This window comes from Haemaphysalis longicornis, unplaced genomic scaffold (assembly GCF_048455015.1).
Source record: "Haemaphysalis longicornis isolate Haplotype H1 unplaced genomic scaffold, Haemaphysalis longicornis Haplotype H1 scaffold_1, whole genome shotgun sequence".
Lineage (NCBI taxonomy): Eukaryota > Metazoa > Arthropoda > Arachnida > Ixodida > Ixodidae > Haemaphysalis > Haemaphysalis longicornis.
This window is the reverse complement of record NW_027526203.1, coordinates 448,297,431-448,310,563: the sequence shown is the minus strand read 5'-3', so window position 1 is coordinate 448,310,563 and position 13,133 is coordinate 448,297,431. Positions and strand designations below refer to the sequence as shown.

Here is a 13,133-nt window from a genome sequence, read left to right as displayed (position 1 = left end):
ACAAATAAAACTTTAGACAATGGAAACCTCTAGATACTAGGAAAAGATCTTTCGCCACCTATTCATTGCCTTTAGACAAAATGTGTACCTCACTGAGTTATGATCCACCTGGTGCTGTCTCATCCGCCGTCGTGGTCTTCGTCACTCGCTTCTGTTGAATCACTGTCATCACTAATTGATGGAGGCACGTAATTCTCTTTCTCACTGAAGTTGTCATCGCTTTCGCTAAGTGCGCCGCTGTAGAACGTCTGTGATGGTAAAGCGGCAATGCTTCTCAGCGAATAGCACACACGTGAAAATGCTCCAGGATGCAGAAGGCCTGTGCTGAACATTGTGCTGCACACTAGTGCAAAATAAAGAAAACTTAAACAAAGTTCACTTATCCAGCAAGACATGGTGCACTTCGTTTACAAAGAATGCACACACGCCTTGCAATGGACCACAAAGGGCACGTGGGCATGCCTAAGTGCTCGGAGGAATTCATTTTGCCCTCCCTCCCTTCCTCCCTTTCATCATAAAATAGTGCCGATCGGTCACTGTTCCATCATTCCAGCTTAGGCGTCTGTCTATTCAGCTTCTGTTCATGACTGTACACCTGGGGTCAAAAGTTTACAGGACAAGATTTCGACTTTTAACGTTAATTTCCCTGCTCTCTGAGGTCTAAGCTCCGGTTGTGCATATGGTGATGATACCTCAAAGCGTGGTGCTTTGCTTACAAATCCACATGAAGGGCTGAGCCACCAGAGAGCAGAGAATCTAACATTGAAGGTTGAAATCCTGTCCTGCAAACTTTTGACTGCGGGTTTACATGCGTGTGGCCCTGCAGTACTGTTATGTTAAAGACAACAGTGCTGCTGTACTGTTGCTGAGCAGTATTGCTGGAAATATTTGAACATTTTGTGGGGTTTTCAAGTTTTGTAGAAATTGTCCTCAATTCCACTGTGCCCTGCGTCGTGCCATCGTGCACACTGCAAACTGGGGTTGCTTTTTGCCAAGTTTGCAGTCAATGTGAGGAGGACATTTTCTGCATTCTGAGTCACCAGGATGTTCGTCGGCACTCGGCTGTTCTTGGTTTCACACTGTGGAGTAAGCGAGGACTCATTCAGTGGGGGGCCCACGTTTTGACGTGGTGTTTCGTTTCTGTCTTGTCCTGTGGGGATGCTATTGCGCTCTGTGTGGTGATGTGCAGGGCCCTGAAGGATGCAGACACGTCCATTCAGCTGGGACCCCAATCAGCCAAGGGCTTCTTCAGGCGGGGCAAGGCCCTGCTTGGCCTGCAGCGGTACAGTGAGGCGGCCGAAGCGTTCAAGATGGTGCTGAAGCTTGAACCCAACTGCCCGGATGCCGAGAAAGAGCTGCACACTGTGCACGTCTACGAGCTCAAGGTGAGGAGGCCTCTTTCCCCTCACCTGGTTGCCTGGCTTAGGTGCATTGCTGTGCAGTTTAGAATCGGGGGACCTTGCGTTTGTAATGCTTCTTCACATTTTTTGTGCACCCGTATAAATTCACCGCGGGAGAAGTGGCAGATAGGAAGCATATGTTGGCTCAATCACGTTCCCGTGAGGGTTCATCAGTTTGTTGCGGTTCAGATGTAGGGAGTCTTGAGTTGTGACAAGCGCTAGGTTGTTACCACGGATTTCTCATACACCAATTATCTGCATTAGCTTGTACAGAGGACGTCAGTGTTCGTTATTGCAGAATTGTCCCATGAGAAAAGAAACTTTTCAAGCTGTGGGCAGGGGAATTTTTAACACTGTAATCCTAATTAAGCTTTGCATGGCTGTGCATTATTTCAAGCAGCAATCCTCAACTTAAGGTTTTGGAATTGGTGGAGTAACAAGAGTGAGGAACTTATTTCTCGCACCTGTGCATACCACAACTCTCCACTCCTGTCGCTGCAAGGGGACTAGCAAATGTTGCACTGCATGCCTGAGTTGGCAGACTGCTGAAACCATATGCCTGTGCACATCGCATGTATTCTGTTAGAAATTTTTGCATCTCAGACAGCAGTGATTTTATTCTTTCCATTAAAAGGAGCATTGCGATGTATATTTCTCAGTAATGGCAGCGTCACTCCCCACCAGACAATGCATTAGTGAGGTGTAAACAGCCCAATTTGACCAAAGCAAAGTTGTGTGTTGTTTTTGGGGTCCCTCCAATGTCTGTCACCGAAGTGGCAGTATGTTTTCCCATTTTTGTCCAGCCATGCCACTGTCGTACCCATATGTTTCTGGCCCATATACCGTATTTACTCGCATAATGAACCCACTCGCGTAATGAGCCCCCCTGCCCCCCCCATTTTTCTTGTTGAGAATTTTCTTTTTATTACTGAATAAAAAATGCAGTGGGAATATGTTTTTATTTTAAGCATGGTTGCTGATGCTGTAAGCGATCACAGTAACTTGATATCGCGCTATAGTGCACGCAGAAATGCTAAAAATGCATTCCAAGAAAAAGAAATCTTATCACCAGCCGGAGACGTGAGCGCGAATGCCGTGGCTTACAATTTAAAAATTGGCGTTTGCGGTGCGCCAAAAAAACGTTACAGCGTGCGAACAAAGCACCACACGTACTCCACACTCCTTCCCTGCTCTTTGATGTTTAGGCTGGTTCCGCGAGTGTGCGAACAAAGCACTGAACGTACTCTGCACTCCATGCTCTTGCTGTTATGCGACTTCGCCATTACGCTCCGTGGTTTTGTTGTTCAGCTGTGTTCCAACCTTTTTTTGTGGTCCTGCTGAGCGGCGTTTTAAACTAAGGTCGTGGAGCATGCATTGCACATGGAAACGGCGCAGCTGTGTGGCACTTCAGTGTTGACCCAGTGCATGTAGGCTACGGGCGAAAACGAGAGGTTTTCGGGTGTTTAACAGGGGTCGCCGTGTGTTTCGTGGGCCCAAAGGAAGTTTGCCGGTGTCGGAAAAGAAATTTTGGAGTGCCTTGACGGCAGGGAAGACGGTGCCAACAACAAAAGTGCGGCCGCAAGCGACTTCAGTGAGGAGGGAAGCTCCATGGCGAAGGGGGACGATGGCGAGTTGCGAATAAAATATAAATTCAGTGCTTCCACTTCTGCGCCAAATGCGCCAATTAGCGCAAAATGAGGTATCCTGTGCCATCCTGATAAAAAAAACACGATTTTGCAAGCAAGTGCGCCAAACGTGCGCCAAAATTTGTGTTGCGCAAATCGCGTGCAGCCTGTTACAAGCACTAGTTCACAGTGGTCTCTAGACATGTGTAACTAATTCGGCTTGATAACTTGAACTCCCTAGCACCTGTCATCGCGTTAGCCGCGGCGAGTTTGGTTAGCGCCGTCGCTGTACCGCCGATACAGTGTTTTCATCTAGCAAGTCATTGCAGTGCTGGCGCACCGCGGTTAAAAACTTTCCTTCTGGCTGTAGTTTCCAATCATTCCTGCTATAAACAATAGATAGTTTTAGGTGGCATTTATTGCTGGCCCTCTCTGCTCCGAGAGCCAGCAGGAGCGCCCTGTCGCAGCATGTGTGACGCACTCGGCTGCAAGCTCCTGCTTCGCTTGCCAGGCTCGCTGAGTGGACCGTCGCAAGGGGAGCAGGCCGTGAAAAGCGTGAACGGCATGGAGCGTTTTCTGCGTGCGAAAACGTGCCGTGCAGGCCATAGGTGCACTGCCGCTGCCGCGGAACCACCCGCACGCTGCGCGCGGTGCGGCAACATGGCGGCCGCTTCGGCCGCGAAGTGGTTTGGGGAGCTCGAGCGACCGCTTTTAATTAAGCGCTCTCTAAAATACCGCTCAAGGCACACACGAAGTTTCTTGTGCGGTGAAGTGAAAGTCGCTAGTGAAAGCGCCCGTGCAATATCTGCCGGGGCGGTAAGCCTAAACATCTCTGGCAGAGCCAGCCGGCTGTCTCGAGCGCTTCGAAACCGCCGTCATGAGGCGCGAGCGTCCCCATTGGTGCAAGTCATCAGGCTCCTCCCACTGCCGCACGCAATGCGCGTCATTTTCTGAGCGAGGCAGAAGCTGCCCCGCACGCGGAATCGTCGACGCGGGCATGAAAAAATTGCGTGCGCGTTCCAGCTAGCGTGGAAATGCGCACGAAGACTGATTGCAAGCACCTGCATCAAATAAAATGAAAAAGTTGAACACGAGGGCTTGCCTCAACAATTAATAAACTGGAAAAGAGGCGCGAGAGACGCGTTGTTTTTTTGCTACGCAGGTTTGTCGAAGCCTTTCAATATTCATTATCGTGTTGCATGTTGCTGTTTATCCGCACCAGAAAGGAACTAAATACCTTAAAAATTACGTTTTGTTGCATTTTTGCTATTGCATGGAGTATACTTTGGGGATTTAACTGCATCAAACTTGTGGCGACTTCTAGCGACTGTTTCGAAATACGTGAAAAAAAAAATCCCATTTCCCCAGGGATGCCAGGTTGGGCTATAAATAGCCAGGTTGGGCTACGTTTTCTTGAGGCTGGCGGGAAAGTTTTTTTGATTGGCTATTTAGCTATTCTTGGGCTATTGGGAAAGTCGACTGTGAAAGCTATTTTTAATGCATGTGGCTCCTAGAAATTTCAGTGGCTCCTCGAAAAAGTCTTCCCCTAGTAAGGACAAGAAGACCATTATTCTTCAGCTGTGCCGTTTATTTGTGATTGCATGTGTGAAAAGCACCGTGAAGCACCTTCCATGGTGACCTACACATCAATTACTGGATGATACTGGTCAATTTTTAGTGTTGAGAGACGCTTTGGGCACATCTAGCAGTTGATGTTTAGTTGCTCCAAGCGGCTCCAAAACTGGCATTTAGGTGCTCCAAATTGCTCCAAAATTGATAATTTCCTGATACAAAAATTGCTCCAAATCACCGTTCATCAGTGGCACCACTGTAAATTTCATTATATAATTATCTACGTGTCTTTACGAAAATGGTAAGGCTCTGACTGTGCTTGTCTTAGCAACCTCTTAGCAACTTTATTGTGTGAAATTTCAACTTTTAAAAATCTCGCAATTTTTTTTCCCTCATAATGAACCCTCCCCCCAAATTCATGCCGAATTTTCCGGAAAAAAAAGTGACTTCATTACGCAAGTAAATACGGTATTTTTTTGTGCACCAAGGGAAAAAACTGACCTTAAGTGGGCATCACCCCCGAAAAACTACACACTAAACAGGTTTTAGCCTCTGTGGAACCAGGCAGCAATCTTAAAAGACAGCACTGGCTTAGCTGTGCTTGCCATTAGTGTTGAAAAAAAACCATGTTAAATAGCTTTTAACCTTGCTTAATACGAAAGATTGCCTTGTGAGCGTTAGTCATGCCAATTTTGACACAGATTGTTAATGCGGGTGATAAGAAAAGAAGAAAATTTCAAAGTCCTCAGCAATGGCTGCCTTGTTACTGTGGTGACATAGAAAAGACCCCATCTTTAATAGAAATCGACTGTTGTACTTGATTCAGATTTTGCATCAGTATGCTCGACAGCAGTTGCTGTTCGTGCAAAGCGCGCCTCTGCTTAGAAGTGTATATGTGCCGAACGAAAATTCTTGCTAGTGCAGTCGACTTTGAACGCTTGGGAGGGGACCATTAAATTTGGTCAGATTGGATTAACTAAGTTGAAATACACAGCTTCATATCTTATTGGACTCTGTAAGCTTCATCAAACTAAGATATTAAATCGATCCAACTGAGGTCAAACAGCCAGTTGTCAGCTGCATGGATTAACCAGACCAAAGAACAAAAAAAAAAAGGTGCAAATGTTGTAGTGATTATGAGGGCAGTGTACAACCCTCATTGTGAAATTTTGCAATGTGTGTAGCAGCATGCTGTGCGTCCCTCTGCCATTTTGGGTAAAAATTTTCCTGGTGCCTGGCAGAGCATGGGGTTCAGCGAAGAGCAGGCCGAGTGGGCCTTGGGCCATGGTGCCACTGACGTCCAGACAGCCGTCAACATGCTGTGCGGCCCAAATGCCGTGGCACCGGACATCAAGGAGAACCCTGGCAACCTGGAGGGCTTCCGCTCACTCTGGGTGGGCAACATCACGACCGATGTCACCGAGAAGATGCTCCAGACCTTGTTCAGCCGGTAGGCCGCCCTCAGGGGCCCCTCACAGTGCTCCTCCAGCACAGTGCTCGCAAGTTTGTTTCCTCATTGCACTCTTGTGATTCTGATGCCAGACAGGGGTGCCATCTATCTACTAAAGAGTCCTTTACTTTTCTTTTCTTGCGGGCATGTTTTTATAGCCCAGGGCTGTTCTCGAAACACTGTTAGGTATGTACAGTCGTACACCTGTTAAAGCTGAAATCGAATTAAGCCAGAAATAGTTGAATAAGCACTTGGTATTAATATTGCAGGTGGAGCCATGCATTCTTCACCGAAATCTTCAAAGGAGTACTGATGTGAAATATTGTGTTGCGTTCTCCCTCCATCCCGCGCTGCTGTTGATACCTACCAGCCCAGTAATCATAGAATGACGCACCAGGCGACCCATCGCAGTGTAAATACCGGGACAGACTCCAGATTGGCATCACTGCGTTGGACAGGGGCGCATTTGCGCAGCGACTGCATGATGCGCAGTGTAGCCATGAAGCAGCGCAGGTAGCTGCAGCTCGTTGCTGCTCACAAGAACTTTTGGTGAAAACAAATGTACATGTGCAGGAAGAGAGGTGATAATGTGGGTTGAAATTGGGTCATCTAGTGAAAGCAGCCATCAACTATCTACCATGGTGGGTAACCCTGAACCTGTCTAGGCAGGGAGAACTGGGTGCTGTGAGCGCTTTGAAACCGCCTCCGTAGACATGCCCTTCCCCATGAGCCCAGTAATAGGGCCCTGCCCACTCGCCGTTCCCTGACTGGCTCGCAGCTCGCACATACCAGGTCGTGCGTGCCACCTGACATCAAAAGTTTGGCTGCCAAGCTCTGAATACATCAAGCAGGCTCTTGTGTCCAAGGGGCACTGTTGTCAGCTTTCTCGCTCATGCACAAATTATAATTTGAAATATTTTATTGGTGTGGCATGAGTCAAGCTCGGACAGTCCCCCACACATCTGCAGTGGGTACAGTGCTGAGGTGGCAGGCAGGCAAGAGAGCGAGCAAACCATGGGAATCCTCAAGGAAGCGTGTTATCAAAACCTTCCTGGTGCTCCGGTCTTCCTGGAGTTCTGCCTTGTTTAGGTGACATGAGCCATTCGGTTCGGTCGCTGATAATGGCCGCAGTTAGGCCGAGGGAGGGGAGGGTCACCTTGCTGCCGCTAGCCATCTTTACATCAACTCCTCAAAGGGGAGGAATTCCTGTGCCTCGCCGTACAGCTTGTGATGACGTCACATAGCTCTCCCCGCCACCCCGTTGGACGGGCGGGTTTCCATGTAACCTGCGACTTGAGGCAACGAACGTGGCCACCATGCCTGTCTGAGTGCAGCTGAAAGGAGTAGACGTTTCTTTGTCAGGTCCCACATGGGCCTGAGAATGGGTTGCTGTACACCTCTCCACAACAGTTGTAGTTCAAACTTCCTGCAAGATACCTCAATACGTGCAGGAAGCTATTCGCATAGTTACCTCTGCTTCGAAATTTCATGTCGGTGCTCCTTTAATGTTGCAAATGGCCTGCTGCGCTATGGAAATTTCAGGTCGTTCACTGCCTGAAGCTGCCTTTTCACAAATCGGAATGTTTGCTCACATACTCCTTCCTGTATCTGACAAAGAAAAACAAAAGGGAAACAGGGTGGCTTTGAAATGCAGTGTCCGTTCTGTCTTGTTCTGCATGCAGCTATGGCGAGGTTCACAGCATCCGTCTCCTGTACGATCGCCACTGTGCATTCATCAACTACGGCAACACGGTGTCACCAAGCAAAGCCATGGATGCCCTGCAGGGCACTACACTTTGTGGCACCACCCTCCTGATCCGCTTCCCAGACAACAACTACCTGGAGAAGAAGAAAAACGGCTACGCCCCCAAGGCCAACGTCACGTGAGTGGCCCTCTGTCGTGCATTGTGCGGGGCATGAAAATGTGGGGACATTAAAGGGAACTTCGTCCCTGTTTTTAAATTGGTTCTTTTCCTGTTCTCTACGGAAACTTGCCCCTTTCTTTTTCTCACGTTTGACTTCTGAAATGCTCAGGTGTTTCTGAAGTGTTTAAATATACTGTGCGTATTCTATTTTTTAAAGGGAAAGCATGCTTATGCATTGGGTCTTCGAAAGGTTTACGTTGATGGGAAACATTTGTTCTGGTACCTACAGAATAGTCTACATTTATGGGTGGACCACTTGGCTGTAATTCTTTGTTCTACCACATGCACCTTGATCGTGGGGCATTTTTTGTACACTTTACCAATGTGCATTTGAACCTAAGCAGGACGTGTGGGAAAATAGTGCTGAAAGAGAAATTCCACGTTGTGCTCAGTGCAAGCGGAAAGGAGCAGGCCAAGCCACCTGCTGCAGAAGCAAGTGCAGAACCTGCTGGGGCAGCAAGCGCGCCAAGGCCCAAGCTGAGGGGGCCTGTGAACGGGAACGAATGCTTCTTCTGGAGGACCAGTGGCTGCGACTTCGGGGACAACTGCTTCTATGAACACATTCCTAGTCACAAGGGGATCGACCGCAAGCCTCCCCGCTTCGAGAGGAAGTTTAACGTAAGCTTTGCCGGGTGCAGTGTGGCTTGTTCAGTCCGTGAGGCTACGGCATAGAAAGTACCACGTCTGTCAAAAATGTTGAGCATTTGTGGCATTGCTGCATGTAGGGTATCGGTAAACTGGTCTAGCTTTCTTGGACTTCTGTAGAGTGGTGTGTCCTGTGCGCCGTGCGTTTGTTGTGGCATGGGAATTGTTGGGAACCAATCAGATGTGCTACTTCTTTCTCATAACTTCGCAGTTCCTAGGGTCTAAACAGCATTTTGTAAAAGTGGAGCCAAACCTCTGAGCTGACGTTTTCATAGCCTTGGTGTTTTTTATTAGGCTTTACTTACTGCCCGGCACAGTTTTATGCATTTCTGCTGTCTGTTTCATGAGCATGGAGACATTGTTTTTTTTTTTTTTCTATTTTGGGTTTGTTTTCCTGTTCAGTGCTACTTTACACTAATTGACTTGCTTGTTGCCTTGCTGGAGAAATGTGATAACCAATGAAGCAAACAAAAAAAGAAGCAGGATGCTAGGAGTACGTTATTAACTAGTGCTGGTTGAGCATTTAAAAAATTGACTGCCCAAGCAGATTCTTTCAGAGTTTTTTGTTGGGGCATAAAATTAACCACAAAAAAGAAATTAGGCATAGCATTCTTTCTTTTATTTTTTCTGCACTCTGTATTAAACATTAAATTTTGGTCTGGTCTTGAATGTTTATTTAGCTGTCATGTTCCAGAGCTTTTAATCAATGAGATTTTATTTCCCTATATGTAATTCCTTAGACCTGTGTTTTTAGATAATGAAGTTTTATGTTCGTAAGGTTTAATTTGCATACTTCTTACTACATGAAAAAATTGTCATTTGTATACACAACTAAAAAAAAATGCTTTTTTGTATGTATTCGACCTGGCAGCTCATTTAGTCAGAACATAGTGGATTTTTGGTATATCGCATTTCAAGGACCACAAAACTGGGAGCAGTTTATCGAAGGTTGGGCTTGATGACAGAAATCTCTGCGCTGTATGGCACTGTTAAAGTGGCTGAAAACTGATCGAATATATGCTTGCTTGTGCACATGAAAGTCAGCATTTTATGTAGTCGACAACATGCAAAGAACGTCGAATTAAACCACAGGAGCTAACTTCTGTCAGGTGCACGGAGCAAGAACAAGACGGGAGGGGAAACGACGATTCCTAGGGCAGCCAGATAACGTCACAGGCATTAATTAACCTAGGTTAAAGTAGCGGCATCTCTCATGGGAGAAAAAACGGCACAGCTGCTGCGATCGGCATTTCACTGCGGAGCCCCGGAATGAATCCTGGCCACTACAATATCGTTCATCAGGGGCCGCTACCCTCACCTCTGCTATTGAAGCTATGTATTCTGCTTTGGTCTTTGTGATGGCATTATCTGGTGGCTCGCTTGCGGCTCCTGCAATGGGCCGTTTCGCCTACTAGATATATTGTGGCTCCATGAACAGGTGCGAGGAGCTGTGAAAATTAAAAGTGCTGTTTAGGGTCTAACCTTTATTACAACTGTAGGCACATCCTACGATTTACGAGATTTACGAGCTCTATAGCCACCTTAAATTAAAAAAAAAAAACAGAAGGAAAAGCATTTGTAAGGATTGATACTGCTAACATCTTCATTTCAAGTGTTTTCAGATAAAAAAACTTTCGTGTTTTAAAGAATAAATAGCTTGTAACCATACACGAGAAAGAAAATACAGACACAGTGCTGTCTGTATTTTCTTGTGTCTTATTACAAGCTGTTTATTCTTCTAAAATATACCAATTTACCAAATCTTCCATTTTAGCGCATTTCATGTGCCGCTGTTTTACCGGGGACCTTCTACGGGTGTTCAAACATTTTTGCAAGCAATGTACCGTATTTACTCGTGTAATGAACCCTCCCCACACTTTTCGTCTTGCGAATTTATTTTTTTGTCACAATGAATAAAAAATGCAGCGTGGATGTTTTTATCTCAGCATGTTTGCTGATGCCGTAGATGATCGCAGTAACTTGATATCACACTACAGTACAGTCAGAAAGGCTAAAAACGCATTCCAACAAAAAGGAATCTGAACAGTAACCGGAGATGTGAGCGCGAATGCTGTGGCTCACAACTAAAAACTGATGTTGATGATGATGATTAGTGGCTCTTCCTTTGTATCGGGGTGTCAGTTTCCAGCAGCCAACTTGCCTGTTTTATTACGCTTACTTGCCCAGCTAACCTAATAGATTTGCTTCCTCCCTCCCATCTCCCCCTCTTCCCTGTTTTAAACTAATCACTCCCACCCCCTTTTTTCTCCCCTCGCTGTTCTAAATTCTCATCCGTATGATTACTCCGCCTGCGTACCCATCCCTTCCCTACTTTTCCTCCACCACCACTCCAGTTGCCTCTTCGTCACCTCTATGGTGTTGAAGTTGAGGTTCCCCCTCGCCCAAATCGCAAAGCCTTCTCCAGCGTCGTTTCCCCCTCACCCCGCGGGGGTCGTATCTCTGTGCAGCCCCTGACAATATGGTCTATAGTTTCGCAATCACTGCTGCAGCATTCACATGTTTCATCCTGCTGCCTGCAGGTACCCATGTATGTCCGGGTTCTCAGGCACCCCACCCGTGCTTCGAAGAGCAATGCACTGCCTCTCGTATTGCCATAGAATCCCTCCTTCTTAATTTCCCGTTTCTCGGCCCTATAAGTCACCAGGGTCTTTTTCGCTTCCATTCTCTGCACCCACTTTGTCATCTCTGCTGCCTTTACCTGCTTTTTAACTGTTGTGTAAACCCCACTTTCCCCTACCGACTTTCCGTACTGCTTGGTCAGCTGTCTGGTCCTCCATCTCCACCGCGTGTCCACGCTCCTCATATACAGGTACTTAACTCTTTCGGGACCGCTCCATAGGCCATCGATCACATATGATCGATGGTTTCGCGAGCCTGCAGAATACAAATTTTCGCTCGATGGAACACCTAGCGACATCTAGGAGATAGTTTGAAAACTGGAGTTTTCTCTTTTGTGAAGTTTCTTTTTTTATCGCCAGGCGGCAATGCGTCAGATACCGTATTTACACGATTGTAAGTCGACTCGAATGTAGGTCGACCCCCAAAAATGGCATCTGTCAAAAAAAAAAGCGAGTGCCGCCTAGAAAATCGTATCACAAAGAGAAGCTCTTCCGTCAACCCACACGACGGCTCTACCAAACAAATAACATGGCGGCTGACGGAAGCGTCGGCGCGCGCGATTTACTTCTGAGCGACTGACCCCCCACCACTGCGTTTGGAAGTGTACTGAACAGCGTGATACGATTTGGGCTACGTTAGCGTGGTGCATTAATCAAGGGATTCGCTAATACTCATTTTGTTTGTTAGAGACGAATAGAACGCTTCTTCACACGTTTTTGCACGCGATTCGTGCGCGCCAGCGTTGCGCTAGCGACTTTTTCCCCTCCGCGTCGACGGTTCCGCGCGCAGCAGCTTCTACTGCTTTTAAGTTCTACCACGCGGCAGCGGGAGGAGCCTGACGACTTGCCCCAATGGGGAGGCGCGCTCTTCATGGTGGCAGTTGCCGGCTGGCGCCGCCGGAGATGTTTAGGCTTATCACGGTGGCGGATATTTGATTAGCGCTTTCCCTCGCGGCGCAGATAATGCTTTATAGTGTCGTTTTCGACCGCATTATCAGATCCCTTCCTGCACAAACGTCTTCGTTTGTGCCTTCAGTGATATTTTAGGGAGCGGTTAGAAGCGGTCGCTGGAGCTACGCGCACAGGCCTCTTCGTGGCTGGTGACGCCGCCATGCTGCCGCCGCCGCCGTAGCTCGCAGCATGCGCGTGGTATTTGCGGCAGCGTCAGCGCGGCGCATTTTCGTGAGCAGAAAACGCCTCATGCGGTTCACACTTTAGACCATAACCATGGGAACGAGAATGCAAAGCTGTCCCCACCTCGTAACACCCCCGATTTCTCGTTTCTCTTGCCGTTACTAGCGGTAGACGGTTCGACTTCGATTCTAAGTCGACCCCCCTACATTGGATTGTCAAATTTGAAAAAAAGGGTCGACCTACAGTCTTGTAAATACGGTATTTTGTTCTGACAGGCAGTGGTTTCGAATGTAAACAAACATGGCGTCGTACTCGTGTGAGCGCGATAAGAAATCCGCCTCGTCTCGGCTCGCATATCTTCGCCTTCTACTGTGGATTTTAACGATGAGAGTGGCAGTGAAGAGTCGAAATGCGGCTTTAGAGATCGGATTTCAGCTCGAGTGAGGATTCGGGTGTCGATCAGCCTGGAACATCAAATCGTGCTCAAAGGTGGGTGTTGGTTTCGGTTTCAATTGGCTCTGGAGTAGGTATACGTGCGCTCGAACTATGTTCTGGCTGGTTTATATTTATTCGCTAGGGTGTTAACTACCTATAGGCTCCGTGCAGTCAAGTTTGCCGAGCGGGCGCAGCGCCATCTACCGCGCCTCCGCGCAACACTGGGTAGGCTGAGCCGCACCGTCCTGGCCGGCCGCCTGCTTTAGGCACTGTGCACGCGCCCTTGCAAAGGCTTCTATCAAGTGGTT

General features: G+C 47.6%; 1 protein-coding gene across 4 annotated transcripts in view; it reads left to right on the top strand.

The window, feature by feature from the left end:
• The window catches only part of LOC144155961 (uncharacterized), a 48,110-nt gene that overhangs the window by 24,782 nt on the left and 10,195 nt on the right, over nt 1–13,133 (top strand). For all 4 annotated transcript variants that reach the window (XM_077687692.1, XM_077687691.1, XM_077687694.1 and 1 more), the window contains exons 11-14: nt 1,190–1,385; nt 5,839–6,047; nt 7,730–7,930; nt 8,365–8,590. In XM_077687692.1, coding sequence (XP_077543818.1) covers nt 1,190–1,385; nt 5,839–6,047; nt 7,730–7,930; nt 8,365–8,590 — 832 coding nt within the window. The remainder of the gene's footprint in view (nt 1–1,189; nt 1,386–5,838; nt 6,048–7,729; nt 7,931–8,364; nt 8,591–13,133) is intronic.